General features: G+C 39.3%; 1 protein-coding gene across 2 annotated transcripts; it reads right to left on the bottom strand.

The window, feature by feature from the left end:
- Positions 1-210: 210 nt before the first annotated feature.
- On the bottom strand, positions 211-10965 carry LOC126597319 (peptidyl-prolyl cis-trans isomerase Pin1-like). Of its 2 annotated transcripts, none has more exons than XM_050264103.1 (3): positions 10671-10965; positions 9667-10069; positions 211-587 (listed from the first exon to the last, which is right to left on the bottom strand). In XM_050264103.1, exons 2-3 carry the CDS (start codon positions 9905-9907, stop codon positions 463-465), a joined length of 366 nt encoding a protein of 121 aa, XP_050120060.1. In that variant the 5' UTR covers positions 9908-10069; positions 10671-10965; the 3' UTR covers positions 211-462. The 2 variants fall into 2 exon arrangements, with proteins under 2 accessions (XP_050120060.1, XP_050120061.1); XM_050264104.1 differs by having other exon boundaries at positions 10679-10965.
- Between the last annotated feature and the right edge of the window lie 5282 nt (positions 10966-16247).

Here is a 16247-nt window from a genome sequence, read left to right as displayed (position 1 = left end):
GTAAACACGCCACTAATGGTACTTGTATCAGTTAAAAAGAGCATCATTTGTCTTCCTTTCTTGCACTTTCCGCATTTATGCGAGGCTGCAGGACAGGAGTGCAAATAACTTTACAGCAAACTTATCAACTCCAGCATAAGAATAACATTAGATTCTGAATACAGAGACAAGCAAGACCTTTAATAGCAAATGGAAAGCACAACCCTGACATCCCAGAATATTATGTATCAGAAACGGTGCTCAAATCCATGTTTAGGTACTCAAATGCCAACGAGTCAACATCACTTAATACAATCCATATTTAGGTACTCAAACGCCAACAAGTCAACATCACTCCATCCAATAAGAGTAATCAGTCATAGGCAACATTAATATCAAGGAACAATTGTGTTTCAAAAGATACTTGGATTCACTCAAATATCAATAACTTACTCAAATGTCAATAACTTTCACTTTTGGTGCTCATCCAGTTCTCATGATGATATGGACTCCACTATCCGTATCCACAATGTCGCTCATCTCACCAACCTTGAGCGCAAATGTTGCTTCTTCAAAAGGTTTCTGCATCTGGTTCCGGCCAAAGGGACCTGCAACAACAATTTAACATACATTTCAACAATACTCCACACCATATAATTAGTAACGAATCTTATTTAGGATGAGGCATTACTGTCAAGTTATACTCATATACCAAAACTTATCAAAACAAGGTGTATTTGAGGAATCAAAGTCAAACTTCTCATGTGAACATAGACTTTTAGGAATTACTCCCCCCTCCATCCCGAGCAACAACAACAACAAAGCCTTTTCCCACTAAGTGGGGTCGGCTATATGAATCCTAGAACGCCATTGCGCTCGGTTTTGTGTCATGTCCTCCGTTAGATCCAAGTACTCTAAGACTTTTCTTAGGGTCTCTTCCAAAGTCTTCCTAGGTCTTCCTTTACCCCTTCGGCCCTGAACCTCTGTCCCGTGGTCACATCTTCGAACCGGAACGTCAGTAGGCCTTCTTTGCACATGTCCAAACCACTGTAACCGATTTTCTCTCATCTTTCCTTCAATTTCGGCTATTCCTACTTTACCTCGGATATCCTCATTCATAATCTTATCATTTCTCGTGTGCCCACACATCCAACGAAGCATCCTCATCTCCACTACACCTACGTGTTGATGCTTAACCGTCCAACATTCTATGCCATACAGCATTGCCGGCCTTATTGCCGTCCTATAAAATTTTCCCTTGAGCTTCAGTGGCCTACGACGGTCACACAGCACGCCGGATGCACTCTTCCACTTCATCCATCCAGCTTGTATTCTATGGGTGAGATCTCCATCAAATTCTCCGTTCTTTTGCAAGATAGATCCTAGGTAGCGAAAACGGTCGCTCTTTGGTATTTCCTGATCTCCGATCCTCACCCCTAACTCATTTTGGCCTCCGTTTGCACTGAACTTGCACTCCATATATTCTGTCTTTGATCGGCTTAGGCGAGGACCTTTAGATTCCAACACTTCTCTCCAAAGGTTAAGCTTCGTGTTTACCCCTTCCTGCGTTTCATCTATCAACACTATATCGTTTGCGAAAAGCATACACCAAAGAATATCATCTTAAATATTAAGTTTGTGATCTTCGCTAGATTGCTTCGGTCATTAGTGTGGATAAGTATGTAAATGGATAGAGACAGGAAGCAAACACAAGATGTACGTGGTTCACCTAGATTGGCTACGTCCACGGAGTAAAGGAGTTCTCATTAATTGTGAAGGGTTTACATAGTATATAGGTTCAAGCTCTCCTTTAGTGAGTACAAGTGAATGATTTAGTACAAATGACATTAGGAAATATTGTGGAAAAATGACCTCGTAATCACGAAACTTTTAAGTACCGAAGTGTGGTATCGTCTTCACTTGCCTTATCTGTCTCATAGGTAGATGTGGCATCTTCTTTGGAAGTACTCTTCCTCCCTCCAGGGGTGGTATCTTTAACTGGTGGAGATGCACAAGGTAATGTATCAATTTCACTTGACGCTTACTTGTAGTTTCAGGCTTGGTCAAGCACGATACAAACCATGTAGTAGGAGTCTCCCAAGTCGCCTAGCTAGGGGATCTGCTGAAAGAGGTGACAGACAAGGTAAGCAATCAAAGCTCCAAGCAATCAGTCCCAGATCAGAAGTTTGATTTCGAGTTCCGGCTGATTGTTATCCTTCTCCTTATCTTGCAGGTAGCATGAAGGATAAAAAGAAGAAAAGGAGAAAAGGTGATATGAGATACTTTTGCTTTTGAAGAAGTAACTTTCCACAGGCTTATTCTTGAACTGGGCTGGAGGGTTTTCTTGTTTCCGCCAGAGTATAAGGCCGACTGAAGAATTTGAGGGTCAAAACAAGTCCATCAAATCTAGAGTACGTTCGACCCTGCTGATATGGGATACTTTTGCTGTTGACAAAGTAGTGGATGTATCGGCACGTGTTCTGTTGCGCTTGTCTCCACATGCTTCCTTGTATCATTCTCACTTGCCCTATTTGTTCCTCAGGCAGATGTGGTATCTTCTCGGGAAGCATAAGATGTTGAAGATGAGTACTCGAGAGCAATGGGGTTCCAGGCAGTCAGTTCCGGACTGGAAGCTTGATTCCAAGTGCTGACTGATTGCTCTCTTTCTCCTTGTCTTGCAGGTAAGAACAAGGCCAAAGGAAAAGACAGGGAAAAAACATGATATGGGATACTCTTGCTTTTAACCCTGATGATATGAGATATTCTTGCTCTAGTGTAGCTTGTTTGCAGAGGTATTCTCGGAGGGAAAGAAAGCTGAGTATTTCGAGAGGCTTCGTTGGGAGTGCCCTCTTAGATATGAGGAAGGGTTGAGCATTTTTGCAGGTCTGCCTGTCCGTTAAGAATGGAGGTCGACATATATAGGAGTCTCCCTAACAAGGAGTAATACTATTCTTTTACCCTGCTTGATCATAGCACGGTAGTGGGAGCTGCCAGCTTCACGTGTTTTAACTCTGTCAAAGCACTTTAAAAAAGTGGTCTGTGGTATCTGGAAAGCTGATGTTACGTGTGAAGATTACAGACAAGCTTTATCCAAGGAGATCTGGCTCTCGAAGTTGAGAAAGCGGTGTGAGGATTACAGACAAGCTTTATCTAAAGGGCTCTCGAAGTTGAGAAAGCGATGCCTCTTCAGTTTTCGAACAAGCAATCCTGTCGGGGATCTGTCTCTCGAGATTCGGAGAACGGTGCCTCTTCGATTTTTGAGAAAGCAATCCTGCTAGGAGTCTGGCTCTCGAAATTCGGAGAGCGGTGTCTCGTCGCTTTTTGAGAAAGTAATCATGTTGGGAGTCTGGCTCTCGAGATTCGGAGGACGGTGCCTCTTCGATCTTGAAGCAAACAATCTTGTTGGAAGTGTTTTCTCGAATGTGAGTAAAGGTTAGGCCTGTTTGCTAGTCTACCTTGCCACGAAGCACAGAGGTTGACCCACAGGGACTTTCCAATTATCCAGCAATGGTCCTGTTCCTTTACCCTTGTGGGTAATAATATGGTAGCTAGACATTCAAAATTTATGTGTCTAAACTTTGTTAGTGCTGTTTTTTTGCTATTCTTTTACCCTTCTTGGTCATAGCGATGTAATGGGAGCTGCAAGCTTCACGTGTCTAAACTTTGTCAGAGATTTTGGCAAAGTTATCTGTGGTACCCGTGAGCTGATGTTGCGTGTGGAAAGTGAATGATTGAACAATAACATTCACGTGCTTTCCACTTCACTAGAAATCTTCGACAAAATGCCCGTAATTTCCGCAAAGTTGAGTGTGCATGTGACAGGTGCTGACAAGGCTGAAAAAGCAGGTGCCTCGAGATCGGCCCTCGTGGTCTCTGAGCAGCCCAGCTTTTGAGAAAGCAAGCGCCTCTTCGATTTCTGCGATCGACTTTCGTGGTCTTTGAGCAGCCCAGCTTTTGAGAAAGCAAACGCCTTTTCGATTTCTGAGGAGGCGCCTCTTCGATTTCTGAAGCTCCATCGAGTGCGGATTTTTATAGAGGCTGGTATTAAGTTCCAAAGCACACTTGAATCTCCACCAGTAAAAGCTTCCTTTTTGCATTTCTAAGATCTTGATTTGTCCGACCTCTTTACTCTTCAACACCTTTGAAAATGTCTGGCCCCTCCGACCGTCGTTTTGACTTGAACCTTGTTGAAGAGGCAGCCACGCCTTCTCCAGACAACATATGGTGCCCATCCTTCTTATCCCCTACTGGTCCTTTTACCGTTAGGGATTCCGTGATGAAGAATGATATGACCGCTGCGGTGGTGGCCAGGAACCTTCTCTCACAAAGATAACAGACTACTTTCCAAACGGTCTGATGAGTTGGCTGTTAAGGATTCTCTGGCTCTCAGTGTTCAGTGTGCAAGTTCTGTGTCTAATATGGCCCAACGCCTATTTGCTCGAACCCGCCAAGTTGAATCATTGGCGGCTGAAGTGATGAGTCTCGAACAGGAGATTAGAGGGCTCAAGCATGAGAATAAACAGTTGCACCGGCTCGCTCATGACTATGCTACAAAAATGAAGATGAAGCTTGACCAGATGAAGGAATTTGATGGTCAGATTTTACATGATCATCAGAGGTTTGTGGGTTTGTTCCAAAGACATTTATTGCCTTCGTCTTCTGGGGCTGTACCGCGTAATGAAGCTCCAAATGATCAACCTCCGATGCCTCCTCCTTCTAGGGTGTTGTCCAATACTAAGGTTCCAAATGATCCCCCTCCGGTGCCTTCTCTTTCTGGGGCTCTACTAACTGCTGAGACTTCTCCTAAGCAACCTTTGTGAAGGCTCCCTCTTGTTTGTTTATTTTGACTCGTGTATATGTACATATTTGTAACTTCTTAGAGATATCAATAAATAAGCTTTGTTTCATTTCAACGTATTGTGTTAAATACACCAAAGCCTTCTTCACTAAGTTCTTTGAATTTTTCTTTTGTTGAAGCTTGTATGTTGAAGCTTTGTGAGTGGAGCATGTAGGTTGAGGTAGTGTTCCCTTAATTTCCCAAGTGGGGAAAACTTCTCGATTGGAGACTTGAAAAATCCAAGTCACTGAGTCGGGTCGGCTATATGAATCTTAGAACGCCATTGTGCTCGATCCTGTGTCATGTCCTCCATTAGATTCAAGTACTCTAAGTCTTTTCTTAGAGTCTCTTCCAAAGTTTTCCTAGGTCTTCCTCTACCCCTTCGGCCCTGAACCTCTGTCCCGTAGTCGCATCTTCTAACCGGAGCGTCAGTATGCCTTCTTTGCACATGTCCAAACCACTGTAACCGATTTTCTCTCAGTTTTCCTTCAATTTCGGCTACTCCTACTTTACCTCGGATATCCTCATTCCTAATCTTATCATTTCTCGTGTGCCCACACATCCAACGAAGCATTCTCATCTCCGCTACACCCATTTTGTGTACGTGTTGGTGCTTCACCGCCCAACATTCTGTGCCATACAGCATCGCCGGCCTTATTACCGTCCTATAAAATTTTCCCTTAAGCTTCAGTGGCATACGACGATCACACAACACGCCGGATGCACTCTTCCACTTCATCCATCCAGCTTGTATTCTATGGTTGAGATCTCCATCTAATTCTCCGTTCTTTTGCAAGATAGATCCTAGGTAGTGAAAACGGTCGCTCTTTGGTATTTCCTGATCTCCGATCCTCACCCCTAACTCATTTTGACCTCCATTTGCACTGAATTTGCACTCCATATATTCTGTCTTTGATCGGCTTAGGTGAAGACCTTTAGATTCCAACACTTATCTCCAAAGGTTAAGCTTCGCATTTACCCCTTCCTGAGTTTCATCTATCAACACTATATCGTCTGCGAAAAGCATACACCAAGGAATATCATCTTGAATATGTCCTGTTAACGCATCCATTACCAACGCAAAAAGGTAAGGACTTAAGGATGAGCCTTGATGTAATCCTACAGTTATGGGGAAGCTTTCGGTTTATCCTTCATGAGTTCTTACGACAGTCTTTGCTCCTTCATACATATCCTTTATAGCTTGGATATATGCTACTCGTACTCCTTTCTTCTCTAAAATCCTCCAAATAATGTCTCTTGGGACCCTATCATACGCTTTTTCCAAATCTATAAAGACCATGTGTAAATCCTTTTTCCTATCTCTATATCTTTCCATCAATCTTCGTAAGAGATAGATTGCCTCCATGGTTGAGCGCCCTGGCATGAACCCGAATTGGTTGTCCGAAACCCGTGTCTCTTGCCTCAATCTATGCTCAATGACTCTCTCCCAGAGCTTCATTGTATGACTCATTAGCTTAATACCCCTATAGTTCATGCAATTTTGTACGTCGCCCTTATTCTTGTAAATAGGCACCAAGGTGCTCTTTCGCCACTCGTTTGGCATCTTCTTCATTTTCAAAATCCTATTGAAAAGGTCAGTGAGCCATGCTATACCTGTCTCTCCCAAGACTTTCCACACTTCGATCGGTATATCGTCTGGGCCCACTGCTTTTCTATGATTCATCTTCTTCAAAGCTACAACCACTTCTTCCTTCCTGATTCGACGATAAAAGGAGTAGTTTCTACACTCTTCTGAATTACTCAACTCCCCTAAAGGAGTACTCCTTTCATGTCCTTCATTGAAAAGATTATGAAAATAACCTCTCCATCTGTCTTTGACCGCGTTCTCTGTAGCAAGAACCTTTCCATCCTCATCCTTGATGCACCTCACTTGGTTTAGGTCCCTTGTCTTCTTTTCCCTTACTCTAGCTAGTTTATAGATATCCAACTCTCCTTCTTTGGTATCTAGTCGCTTATACATATCGTCATAAGCCGCTAACTTAGCTTCTCTCACAGCTTTCTTCGCCTCTTGCTTCGCTCTTCTATACCTTTCACCATTTTCATCGGTCCTATCCTTGTATAAGGCTTTACAACATTCCTTCTTAGCCTTCACCTTTGTTTGTACCTCCTCATTCCACCACCAAGATTCCTTTTGGTGTGGAGCAAAGCCCTTGGACTCTCCTAATACCTCTTTTGCTACTTTTCGGATACAGCTAGCCATGGAATCCCACATTTGGCTAGCTTCTCCCTCTCTATCCCACACACACTGGGTGATTACTTGCTCTTTGAAAGTGACTTGTTTTTCTCCTTTTAGATTCCACCATCTAGTCTTTGGGCACTTCCAAGTCTTGTTCTTTTTTCTCACTCTTTTGATATGTACATCCATCACCAATAAGCGATGTTGATTAGCCAAGCTCTCCCCCGGTATAACTTTGCAATCCTTACAAGTTATACGATCCCCTTTCCTCATTAGAAGAAAATCTATTTGTGTTTTTGACGACCCACTCTTGTAGGTTATCACATGTTCTTCTCTCTTCTTAAATAAGATGTTGGCTAAAAAGAGATCATATGCCATTGCAAAATCCAAGATAGCTTCCCCATCCTCATTTCTCTCCTCAAAACCATGGCCACCATGAAAACCTCCATAGTTGCCTGTCTCCCTGCCCACGTGTCCATTTAAATCTCCTCCTATAAATAACTTCTCCGTCTGAGCAATTCCTTGCACCAAGTCTCCAAGGTCTTCCCAAAATTTCTCCTTCGAACTCGTATCCAACCCTACTTGAGGTGCGTACGCACTAATCACATTGATGAGTTCTTGTCCTATTACAATCTTGATTGCCATGATTCTATCTCCTACCCTCTTGACATTTACAACATCTTGTGTCAAGGTCTTGTCCACAATGATGCCAACACCGTTTCCCGTTCTATTTGTGCCCGAATACCAAAGCTTAAACCCTGAGTTTTCTAAATCCTTTGCCTTAAGACCGACCCACTTAGGGCTGGTTTGATATTGCTGTGCTTTGAAAAAAAGCTGCTGTGAGAATAAGCGGCTGTGCTGTAAGAATAAGCGGCTGTGAAATAAAGCCAGTAGAGTGTTTGGTAAACTTTTTTGTGAAAGTGCTTTTGGAAAAAAAAGCAGGATGATTGTGTCTTTTCATTAAAGGAGCACTGTAGCTCCGTGTGCTTTGAAAAAACTGGTTTTTTTTCAAAACAGCAAATAGCAGCTTCAGCTTTTCCTTTGATTTTCAGCTTATTCTCACAGCAGCTTCCAAAATAAGCCATTTTTTTTTCAGTTTACCAAACACAAAAATGACCCTCAGCTTTTTTTCACAGTGGCTTTTTTTAAAATCACCTCAATCCCAAACGGGGCCTTAGTTTCTTGTAGGCACATAATATTTATCCTTCTCTTCACCATAACTTCCACTACTTCCATAGATTTTCCCGTTAAGGTTACTATATTCCACGTTCCTAAACGCATTCTACTCTCTTGAACTCTACCCTTCTGTCCTAGCTTCTTCACCATCCCTCGTCTAATAGGATCAAAGTACTTCTTTTGTGTGTCTTGTGTAAAGTAGATAGGAGCATATGCTCCCAAACAACTTTGAGTGGAGTCATTCGAAAAGAAGTTTCTATGGCCCCCTTGCTCATTTAACACTGCATCCGAGTGCCGATGGAGATACAGCAACCCTTGCTCACTTATCATTGTGCTCGGGCCACACAGCGCGCCACTTACGGGTGACGTCCTAGCTTTAGCGCGATTTCGTTCTGGATTCATTGTCATAAGGATTCGATGTAACTGTGGAGTGCCAGCTGTCGACTACCTGACGCCCTCCCCCTCCATCCCGAGCAAGTAAGAAAATTAGCAAATTAGGTGAGAAAGGAAATATCACTAGTACAAACCCACATTGATTAGTTACAAACAACAACAACAACAAAGTCTTATCCACCTAAATTGGGTCGGTTGTATGAATCCTAGAACATCACTACACTCAGTTTTGCACCAAGTCTTCCGTTAGCTTCAATTACTCCATGTTTTTTCTTGAAAGTCTATTTCCAAGTCTTCCTACCCCTTTTGCCCTTAGCCTCTGCCTCATAATCACATCTTGCTCTATCCACATGGATACATTACTTCAAAAAAAAAAAAAAAATTTCCCTTTTAATCCATTTCTAATTAAGTGAATGACATGCAAGAGGTGAATGACATTTATTTGCTGAAGTTGAAGTTTAACCAATAAAAATGAATTAAAAAAAACATATACTAAAATAGTAAAATGTTGGGTAACTCTAACAGCTTGCACAAATCTTTTTTGTGAAGGGAGAAGGACTTTTTGGGAGGAGAAAAAAGTCATGGGTGTCATGGAACCGGGAGGTGATGGGTTTTTTTGGGTGTTCAGGTTGGAAGGAATAATAGTACTTATGATGATTTTAAAGTAGAGACATGGAAGTTTTATGGGGTGGCAAAAGCTTTTGGACGGTTACTTTAGGCATTGCTTCTTCAGAGTTTCAGGTCAATTTAAGCTATATTGCAGTTCGGAAAGTTGTTCGAACCTAGATTAGTTGTCGGATAGCTAAAGCTTTTTTATTGCAATTATTTGCGGCCAATCAAATTATGCTTGTTAAATAAGAATAGTAATTATTTTGGCCAATCAAATTATGCTTCTTGCCAAATATGAAAATCAAGTAAACAAAAGCAGCTCATATTTCAGATATTTGTTACAGAAGCAGTTTTGTGCACAAATTTTCTGTTTTGGATTTTCAACATGTTGTTTCCCTTATTTAGTTTTTTGGTTAAGTATCTAATGTCAAAACACAAATGTAAACCTAAATTATGAACTTTGCGAAGTGCTAACCGAGATCGCCACCACGTTTGGCAGAGCTGCAATCAGAGTAGCAAGAGGCGAGATCGTCAAACTTGGCCTTTCCAGAAAGAATTTCATCGCGGAGGGCCTTGAGTTGAGAGATGGCGGAGTCTTGGGTGGTGTTCCTGATGATCCGACCTTCAGGATCCTTCCATGACGCCTTTCTTCTCGAACCCTGATGCTTGATGAGTATATGGGACGCCCTCACCTGATTCCCCGCCGAAGAGGACATTTTTGTCCTTTTGGTCTTGCTAGTAGCCTGCCTTTTTTCTTTGTCCTTGTTCGTGTGATCTGATGCACAGATCAAAGGAGCTGCTTTCTTACGCTAATGATTGAATGAATCTATCTTTGCAGCTCAAACGCAAAGTTTTGATAATGTTTGCTTGTCTGTAATCTGCACAAAGACATTTTACCAAGATTTATTAGCATCTTCCAACCCTTCCAAGTAAATTATATTTTCTCATTTATATGAAACTACATTGAAAGAAGAGCTCGAATAACATTTGACTTAACAATATTTTCTCATCCATACTAAGGGGTTTAACAATATGCAATTTTCCCGCAGCTATTCAAATCGGTAGATAATAGTTATTGAATCCAGAGCTCAAATAACTTTCGATTCTCTGTAGTGCGCAAAGGCATTTCACCCATAAAATTCCAAATCGATAAATAACAAGAAATCGAAAAAAAAAAACAATGCTTGAATTCATCCTTATCCTTCCCTTTAAAAACTACATTACCTCATGGACATGAACCCTATTCAAAATTCAAATACGAGTTTCATTGTTGCTTGCTATCATGCTAGCAGTAACAAATACAATTCCAAGCAAAACCCCAAATAAAAATGGGTCATTTTACGATATTTCCATGCATAGTTTAAAGCTATTAGTCTATAAACCCAGCAACCAAATCACACCATAAACGGTCACAGTTAAGAGATTTTAGCGGTCAAAGAAACTAGAAAAAAAAAGAAAATCAGGAAAACCGAAGCTTACCGACAGACCTGCAACGAAGCAATCCAACGGCGGCTGTACAGTGAAAGATCTGAGAGCGGAGGATCGGGCTGTGACGAAGGGGATGTCCAATTGAAACTTTCAATGGCGGATGAAGAAGCTGAGATCGGATGAGAAGAGAGAGACTGACAAAGGGCGGTGACGGAACAAGGGAGAGAGACTTTCAATGGCGGATGAAGAAGATGAGATAGGATGAGAAGAGAGAGACTGAGAGAGGGCGGTGACGGAAGAAGGGAGAGAGAATGGGTGGGTGGGTGTGCGCGAGAGCGACAGTGCGAGGGCAACTCAATATTATACATATTCTGGAATTGACACTAAACAAATTTGATTTTCCGCTTTAATTTTTTTCAATTAGAAAGAAAATTATATTTTTGAGATCATCTATATCTATATATATAAAGTGAGAGCCCCAGTTTGGTGAAGCATTCGATAAACCCAATATTACCCTTTGTTTCCTTCACAATAAAAGACCACAAAAGTTTCGAAAATGAGGACAAATTCGTCAAAAAACCATTACTGAACATAAAACAAATAAAAAAAAAATCTATAAACCAACATGCTTAACAGTCAACCCTCACAAACTGCTAAGCAGCAATGGACAATTTAAAAACACAAATAAAAAAATATATATATATATATATATATATATATTATCTTTACCATATATGTATAAAAGAAGTATAAAAGGTTACAATAGAAAGAAGATATAAAACCAAAAACAAACAAAAAAACAAAAATCCAAAAAGTATTGGAAAACAAAATGGAAAATTGAAAAAAAAGAAGCAAAACAAGTAGACGTGCTTAAGCCTATCAAACTGCAAAGTGGTAGTGGGCAGTTTTCTCGCCCATAGATTTGCACGATCTGAGTTGGGAGGTTCAACACTAAAGAAAAATTGTATTTGAAGCAGTTGTCGTAGTAGTCTCCATTCCAATTTCACGATCCTTTGCGCTCCAACCACTCCCGTTCCCCTGCACTCCTCCAGTTTCTATGTATGAATCTTACTTTTCCATACAGAAACGAAATCATTGTCTTTATCTCTAGGTAAAACATAACACCAAAATGGTCAATCTCTGCATAGAAACAATCCCTTCATCGAAGAGGTTCTGATTACGGCCGCCCACGTCACCTTCTACGAATTTAACATTGAGAACAGTCAATGGGTTCGTTTTCTGAATCGAAACTTCCACTTCTTCGTTTGGTTGCCCAGAAAACTATAAGAAATTCAAGGGCTTTTAAAATTAATCCAAATTAATTGTTATCTTTTTTAATTAATTATGTTTCGGATTTTTATTTTTTGAACTTTAAAGTTATTTTGCAACATATCAACAACGACAGAAAAACATGTAGAGAAGGAGAAAGAGATAGAGACAGAGGCGAAATCAAAAATGGGGAGCAAGAGCAGCTGGGGCATTAACAAACCTCCTTTGGACCTTCCGGAAAGAAGACCACCTGAAGCATGCAATCCAACAGTCACTCCCATCTCTTAGGCGCACCTTTTCTCATTATGATCAGATCAATCTCATCGACAACGTCTTTGACCACTAGCTTCGCTTTCAGCGGTACTTGCCTACTCCTTAATTAATTTTTTATTCATTTCACTTTAAGCAATAATTATTACAATTCTTCCATTTTTGCTGGTGAAGGTACAGAGAATGGTGTGGACTATTAAGGAAGCTTGCTTTGTGTCGGAAATATGTTAATGTCTTGGGCTCCCATCGAAATCTCTGATATCACTCCTGATGGGTATTTGCTCTGCACTTTTTTTTTCAAATGTACACACGCAAACTTTGGGATGTCAATGATAACGTGTCTATATAATTGTACCAACACAATGTACTGCTATGTTATTTCGATTCCTTTTCTACAAATTTAGGATTTAGATAGAGTAATGATTGAGATAAGGGTAGAATGTGGCTGATATGAACTCAATCCACTTCTTGGCTTCATAACGTGGATGTTGAATGCATGCACTTTTTAAATTTTATATGCAAACAAAATCAAACATTTTATTGTTTTTTTGTTTTTTTGTGTTTTGATTGCTTCTGTTTTCAAATTTATTTTAATATAATTTTTGTTTTGGGATTAATTACGTGCTTAGAGTTTAGTAGATTTGGATTAAATTTTGGTTGAACAGATTGTGTAGTTGCGAATCTTGATCTTGATGGATAGGATTGTATAAAGAACTCATGGATTTATCTCATCTAAATTATTTATATTTTTAAGGATTTTAAATTGTTTTATGATGCCAAGTTTGGTAGAAAGAAAGCGCTGGAGCCGCAACAGAACAGGCAATCCACTGATGGAGCTTTGAATAATGCGAGTAGTACTTCCCATGGGAGTAGTAATTCCCACGTGACAGCAAATGATAATATGTGACGAGAAAACTGACTTGGTCATCTATGAGCAATTTCAAAACCAGGTTGTGGATTTGATCTTATCATATGCTGCATTGCATTTGACTCATTGCTTGGACTTTGTAGAGTTCGATTCATTTGTTCTTTGATTTTGTCTGTTTTTTAGGGTAGGAGCTAGATAACTCACTCAAATTGAGTCTTATCTGATCGACATGAGGAGATACCGTATGATTTTGTTTTCATTACATTTTTAGACATTTTTACATGTGACGTATTAAATTTTATTGAATAATGCTTCTTTAGGAACCTACATTTTTTTGTGGACTCCCCAGCCAGAAGTCCCTTTTACCTACTTTTGAATCGGCAGATATGCGTACATGAGGGGAGAGTTTATGCATGTGATTATACATGAATGACACGATGTAAATACAAGTTACGGTTATTCCATATATTTTTTTCCTCATGTTACTGTTTCTTTTATCAGATAAATTATTGTGTTCTTTTTTATTGGTTTATGTAGGAATACCAAAAAATTTAAAGTGGACTTTACCAACTTTTGAATCGGCAGAAATGCGTACATTAGGGGAGAGTTTATGCATGTGATTATACATGAATGACACGATGTAAATACAAGTTACTGTTATTCCATATATTTTTTTCCTCATGTTACTGTTTCTTTTATCAGATAAATTATTGTGTTCTTTTTATTGGTTTATGTAGGAATACCAAAAAATTTAAAGTGGACTTTAACAAATCAGGTATAGAGGGAAATGATAGGAGATATATATTAGAGGTTGTCACCTACCTGCATTACAACTCTTTATTGATTTGAAATTTCAGAGTTTTTCCATTCAACCTTTCAATTTTTATTTTGTTTATATTAATATAATTCATTTATCTTCACCAAAACAAAACAAAATTGTTCATCCCTCACCTCCATACTTGGTATCATACTTTCTGAAACATATACATTGACAATTACAATGAAAAACAACTACTACAAGACATCTTTAGAACGTTATGTCCCCGTTATAAAAAAAGACATCGCACACACTCACTAGAAGCTATCTTGCATATTTCAACTCACCTCCATACTTGGATCATATTAAAAAAAAAATATATCTTAAAAATTATAATGAAAAACAATTAACGCAAAACATCTTTAGGGGCGCGTAGCGCCCATGAATAAGAAAATGCCTCTTGCACGCACGTGAGTGCGTGTGGAGAGGCTAGTAATAAATTATGTCTTTGTGTATGACGTTGAAATCTTAAAGATAAGGTATGAAAGAATCTTATCCTTCTTATTTTACTTAGCCTACCGTTTGAGTGAGAATTGGAATAAATAATTTTTTTTTTTTTTTTTTGAGTAGCTTGTCTCTCAACTCCAAATTAATCACGAACCTTTCAGTTTAACCTTCGAATACCTTAATATGTTACCCATTCCAATCCATTCCTTTTTTATGGTTTAAAAGTTCACTTTATGATATAAACTCATACCCCATCTTTTGGACATAGCAATGTCATATATCAACTTATGAATTTGTTGCAATATCATACCTCAATTAACTAATCTGTCAATTTATCTGTTAACTGTTGACGTGACACACTAGGGAACCGACTCTCTCCACCAACTGGAACTTCACATAACATTATAAAACACGTGGACAAGAAAAATAAAATTTAAAAACTAAACAAATTTGAACTAGGGGTGGGTTGGAATAATTGAAAACTGAAAAAACCGAACCAAACAAAAGACCGAACCAAAGGTACAAAACCGAACCGAACTGAATTGGTTAGGATCGGTTTTGGTTTTCATGATTCGAAAACCGAATCAAACCGAATTAATATTTTTTTAATCTTTTTTACTTTTATATTTGATATTTAATTTTTAAGCCCAACTCAAAGTAAAGTTTTAGTTTAATTAGATACAAGTAGCCCAATTCCAAGCCAAGTAAAAAGTCTAAAAACAAAGAAGAAACTCTAACCTATCTTAATTTGGGAGTTTCTAAGGTGTGAACGAAGCGTACAGACCATCTATGTGAACGAGAATCAAATGGCTAAGAGTGGACGAGCTCACGAGTTAATTGGGTTGTTGTGACCCGGTGCATTTAGAAAATTTTCAATTTTTTTATTCAATTGGTATCTGTTGCCTGAGGGAGGGAAATGGGGAGCATGCGGGAAAGAGTTGCCCATTATGTGCGTTGAAGAGGGATAGAAAGGGGAAGAAAGGGAGAAAGAAGAAGTTGGAGTTTGGAACAGATTTGAGGTGGATTCAAGCTGGGTTGCAACTGCAGCCTAGTAATCCAATAACTTTAATTTTGTTTTTATTTAGTGGGTGTGTTTTTTACGGCAAGGGAGGGGTAGATTAGGGCTGTCTCCGTCGGCTGGGTTTCATAGACATTCACAAATTTTCATAACACATAATGATTGGTTGCTAGAACTGTCATAGCTTCTTAAGACATAAGTTCCTGATTCATAAATGTTCACAAAAGTTCATGACACATAGGTGATGGCTTCATATACTATCACAATCCTTCATTACCTCTATGATTGGTTCAACAATTTGGACACAATAATAAAACATAAGGGATGGTTTCAGATATTGTCCTACACATTGTTTCAATATATAAAAGTGCAAGTGATGCCACTTAAGTCATCCAAAACAAGTAACAATCTGGAAGGAGATAATGAAGAACTAATAATATAAAGAAATCAGTTACAAACATCCACAAAGAACCAGTTGTCCAACAAATGTAATTCATTTGAACAAACTACAAATTGTCTCAAGAAATGAAAAAAAATATCCAACACCAAATATGAACAATATAATACTTATTTATGGACTTCCATTGTTCTTCAGTGGTCAATGTACATAACATAGTTTCAGAACCATAATTTTCAATCATGCACCACTCACTACACAATGTGAAGGCCATGCAACATGTTGATCGCCATCCTCAATTAGTATTCAGGGATGTCGACAAGCGTAATTCTATCCAAAGGAAGGCCACATAACAAGAACTCAATCACTTTTAAAATGAAAATACTACAATCCCCCATGTGGCATACAACAATTCAACAAGTTTCAAAACCAATTCACAGACAATTCAATTTAAACTCACTAACAATTTAATAAAATTTGAATTCACCCGTTGGCTTGCTGCAGGGACTTTGGACTTACGATGATGGGCTAAGGTTCATTCT

This window comes from Malus sylvestris, chromosome 13 (genome assembly GCF_916048215.2).
Source record: "Malus sylvestris chromosome 13, drMalSylv7.2, whole genome shotgun sequence".
Taxonomy (NCBI): domain Eukaryota; kingdom Viridiplantae; phylum Streptophyta; class Magnoliopsida; order Rosales; family Rosaceae; genus Malus; species Malus sylvestris.
The sequence above is the reverse complement of the archived record's forward strand: the minus strand, read 5'-3'. Positions and strand labels throughout refer to the sequence as shown.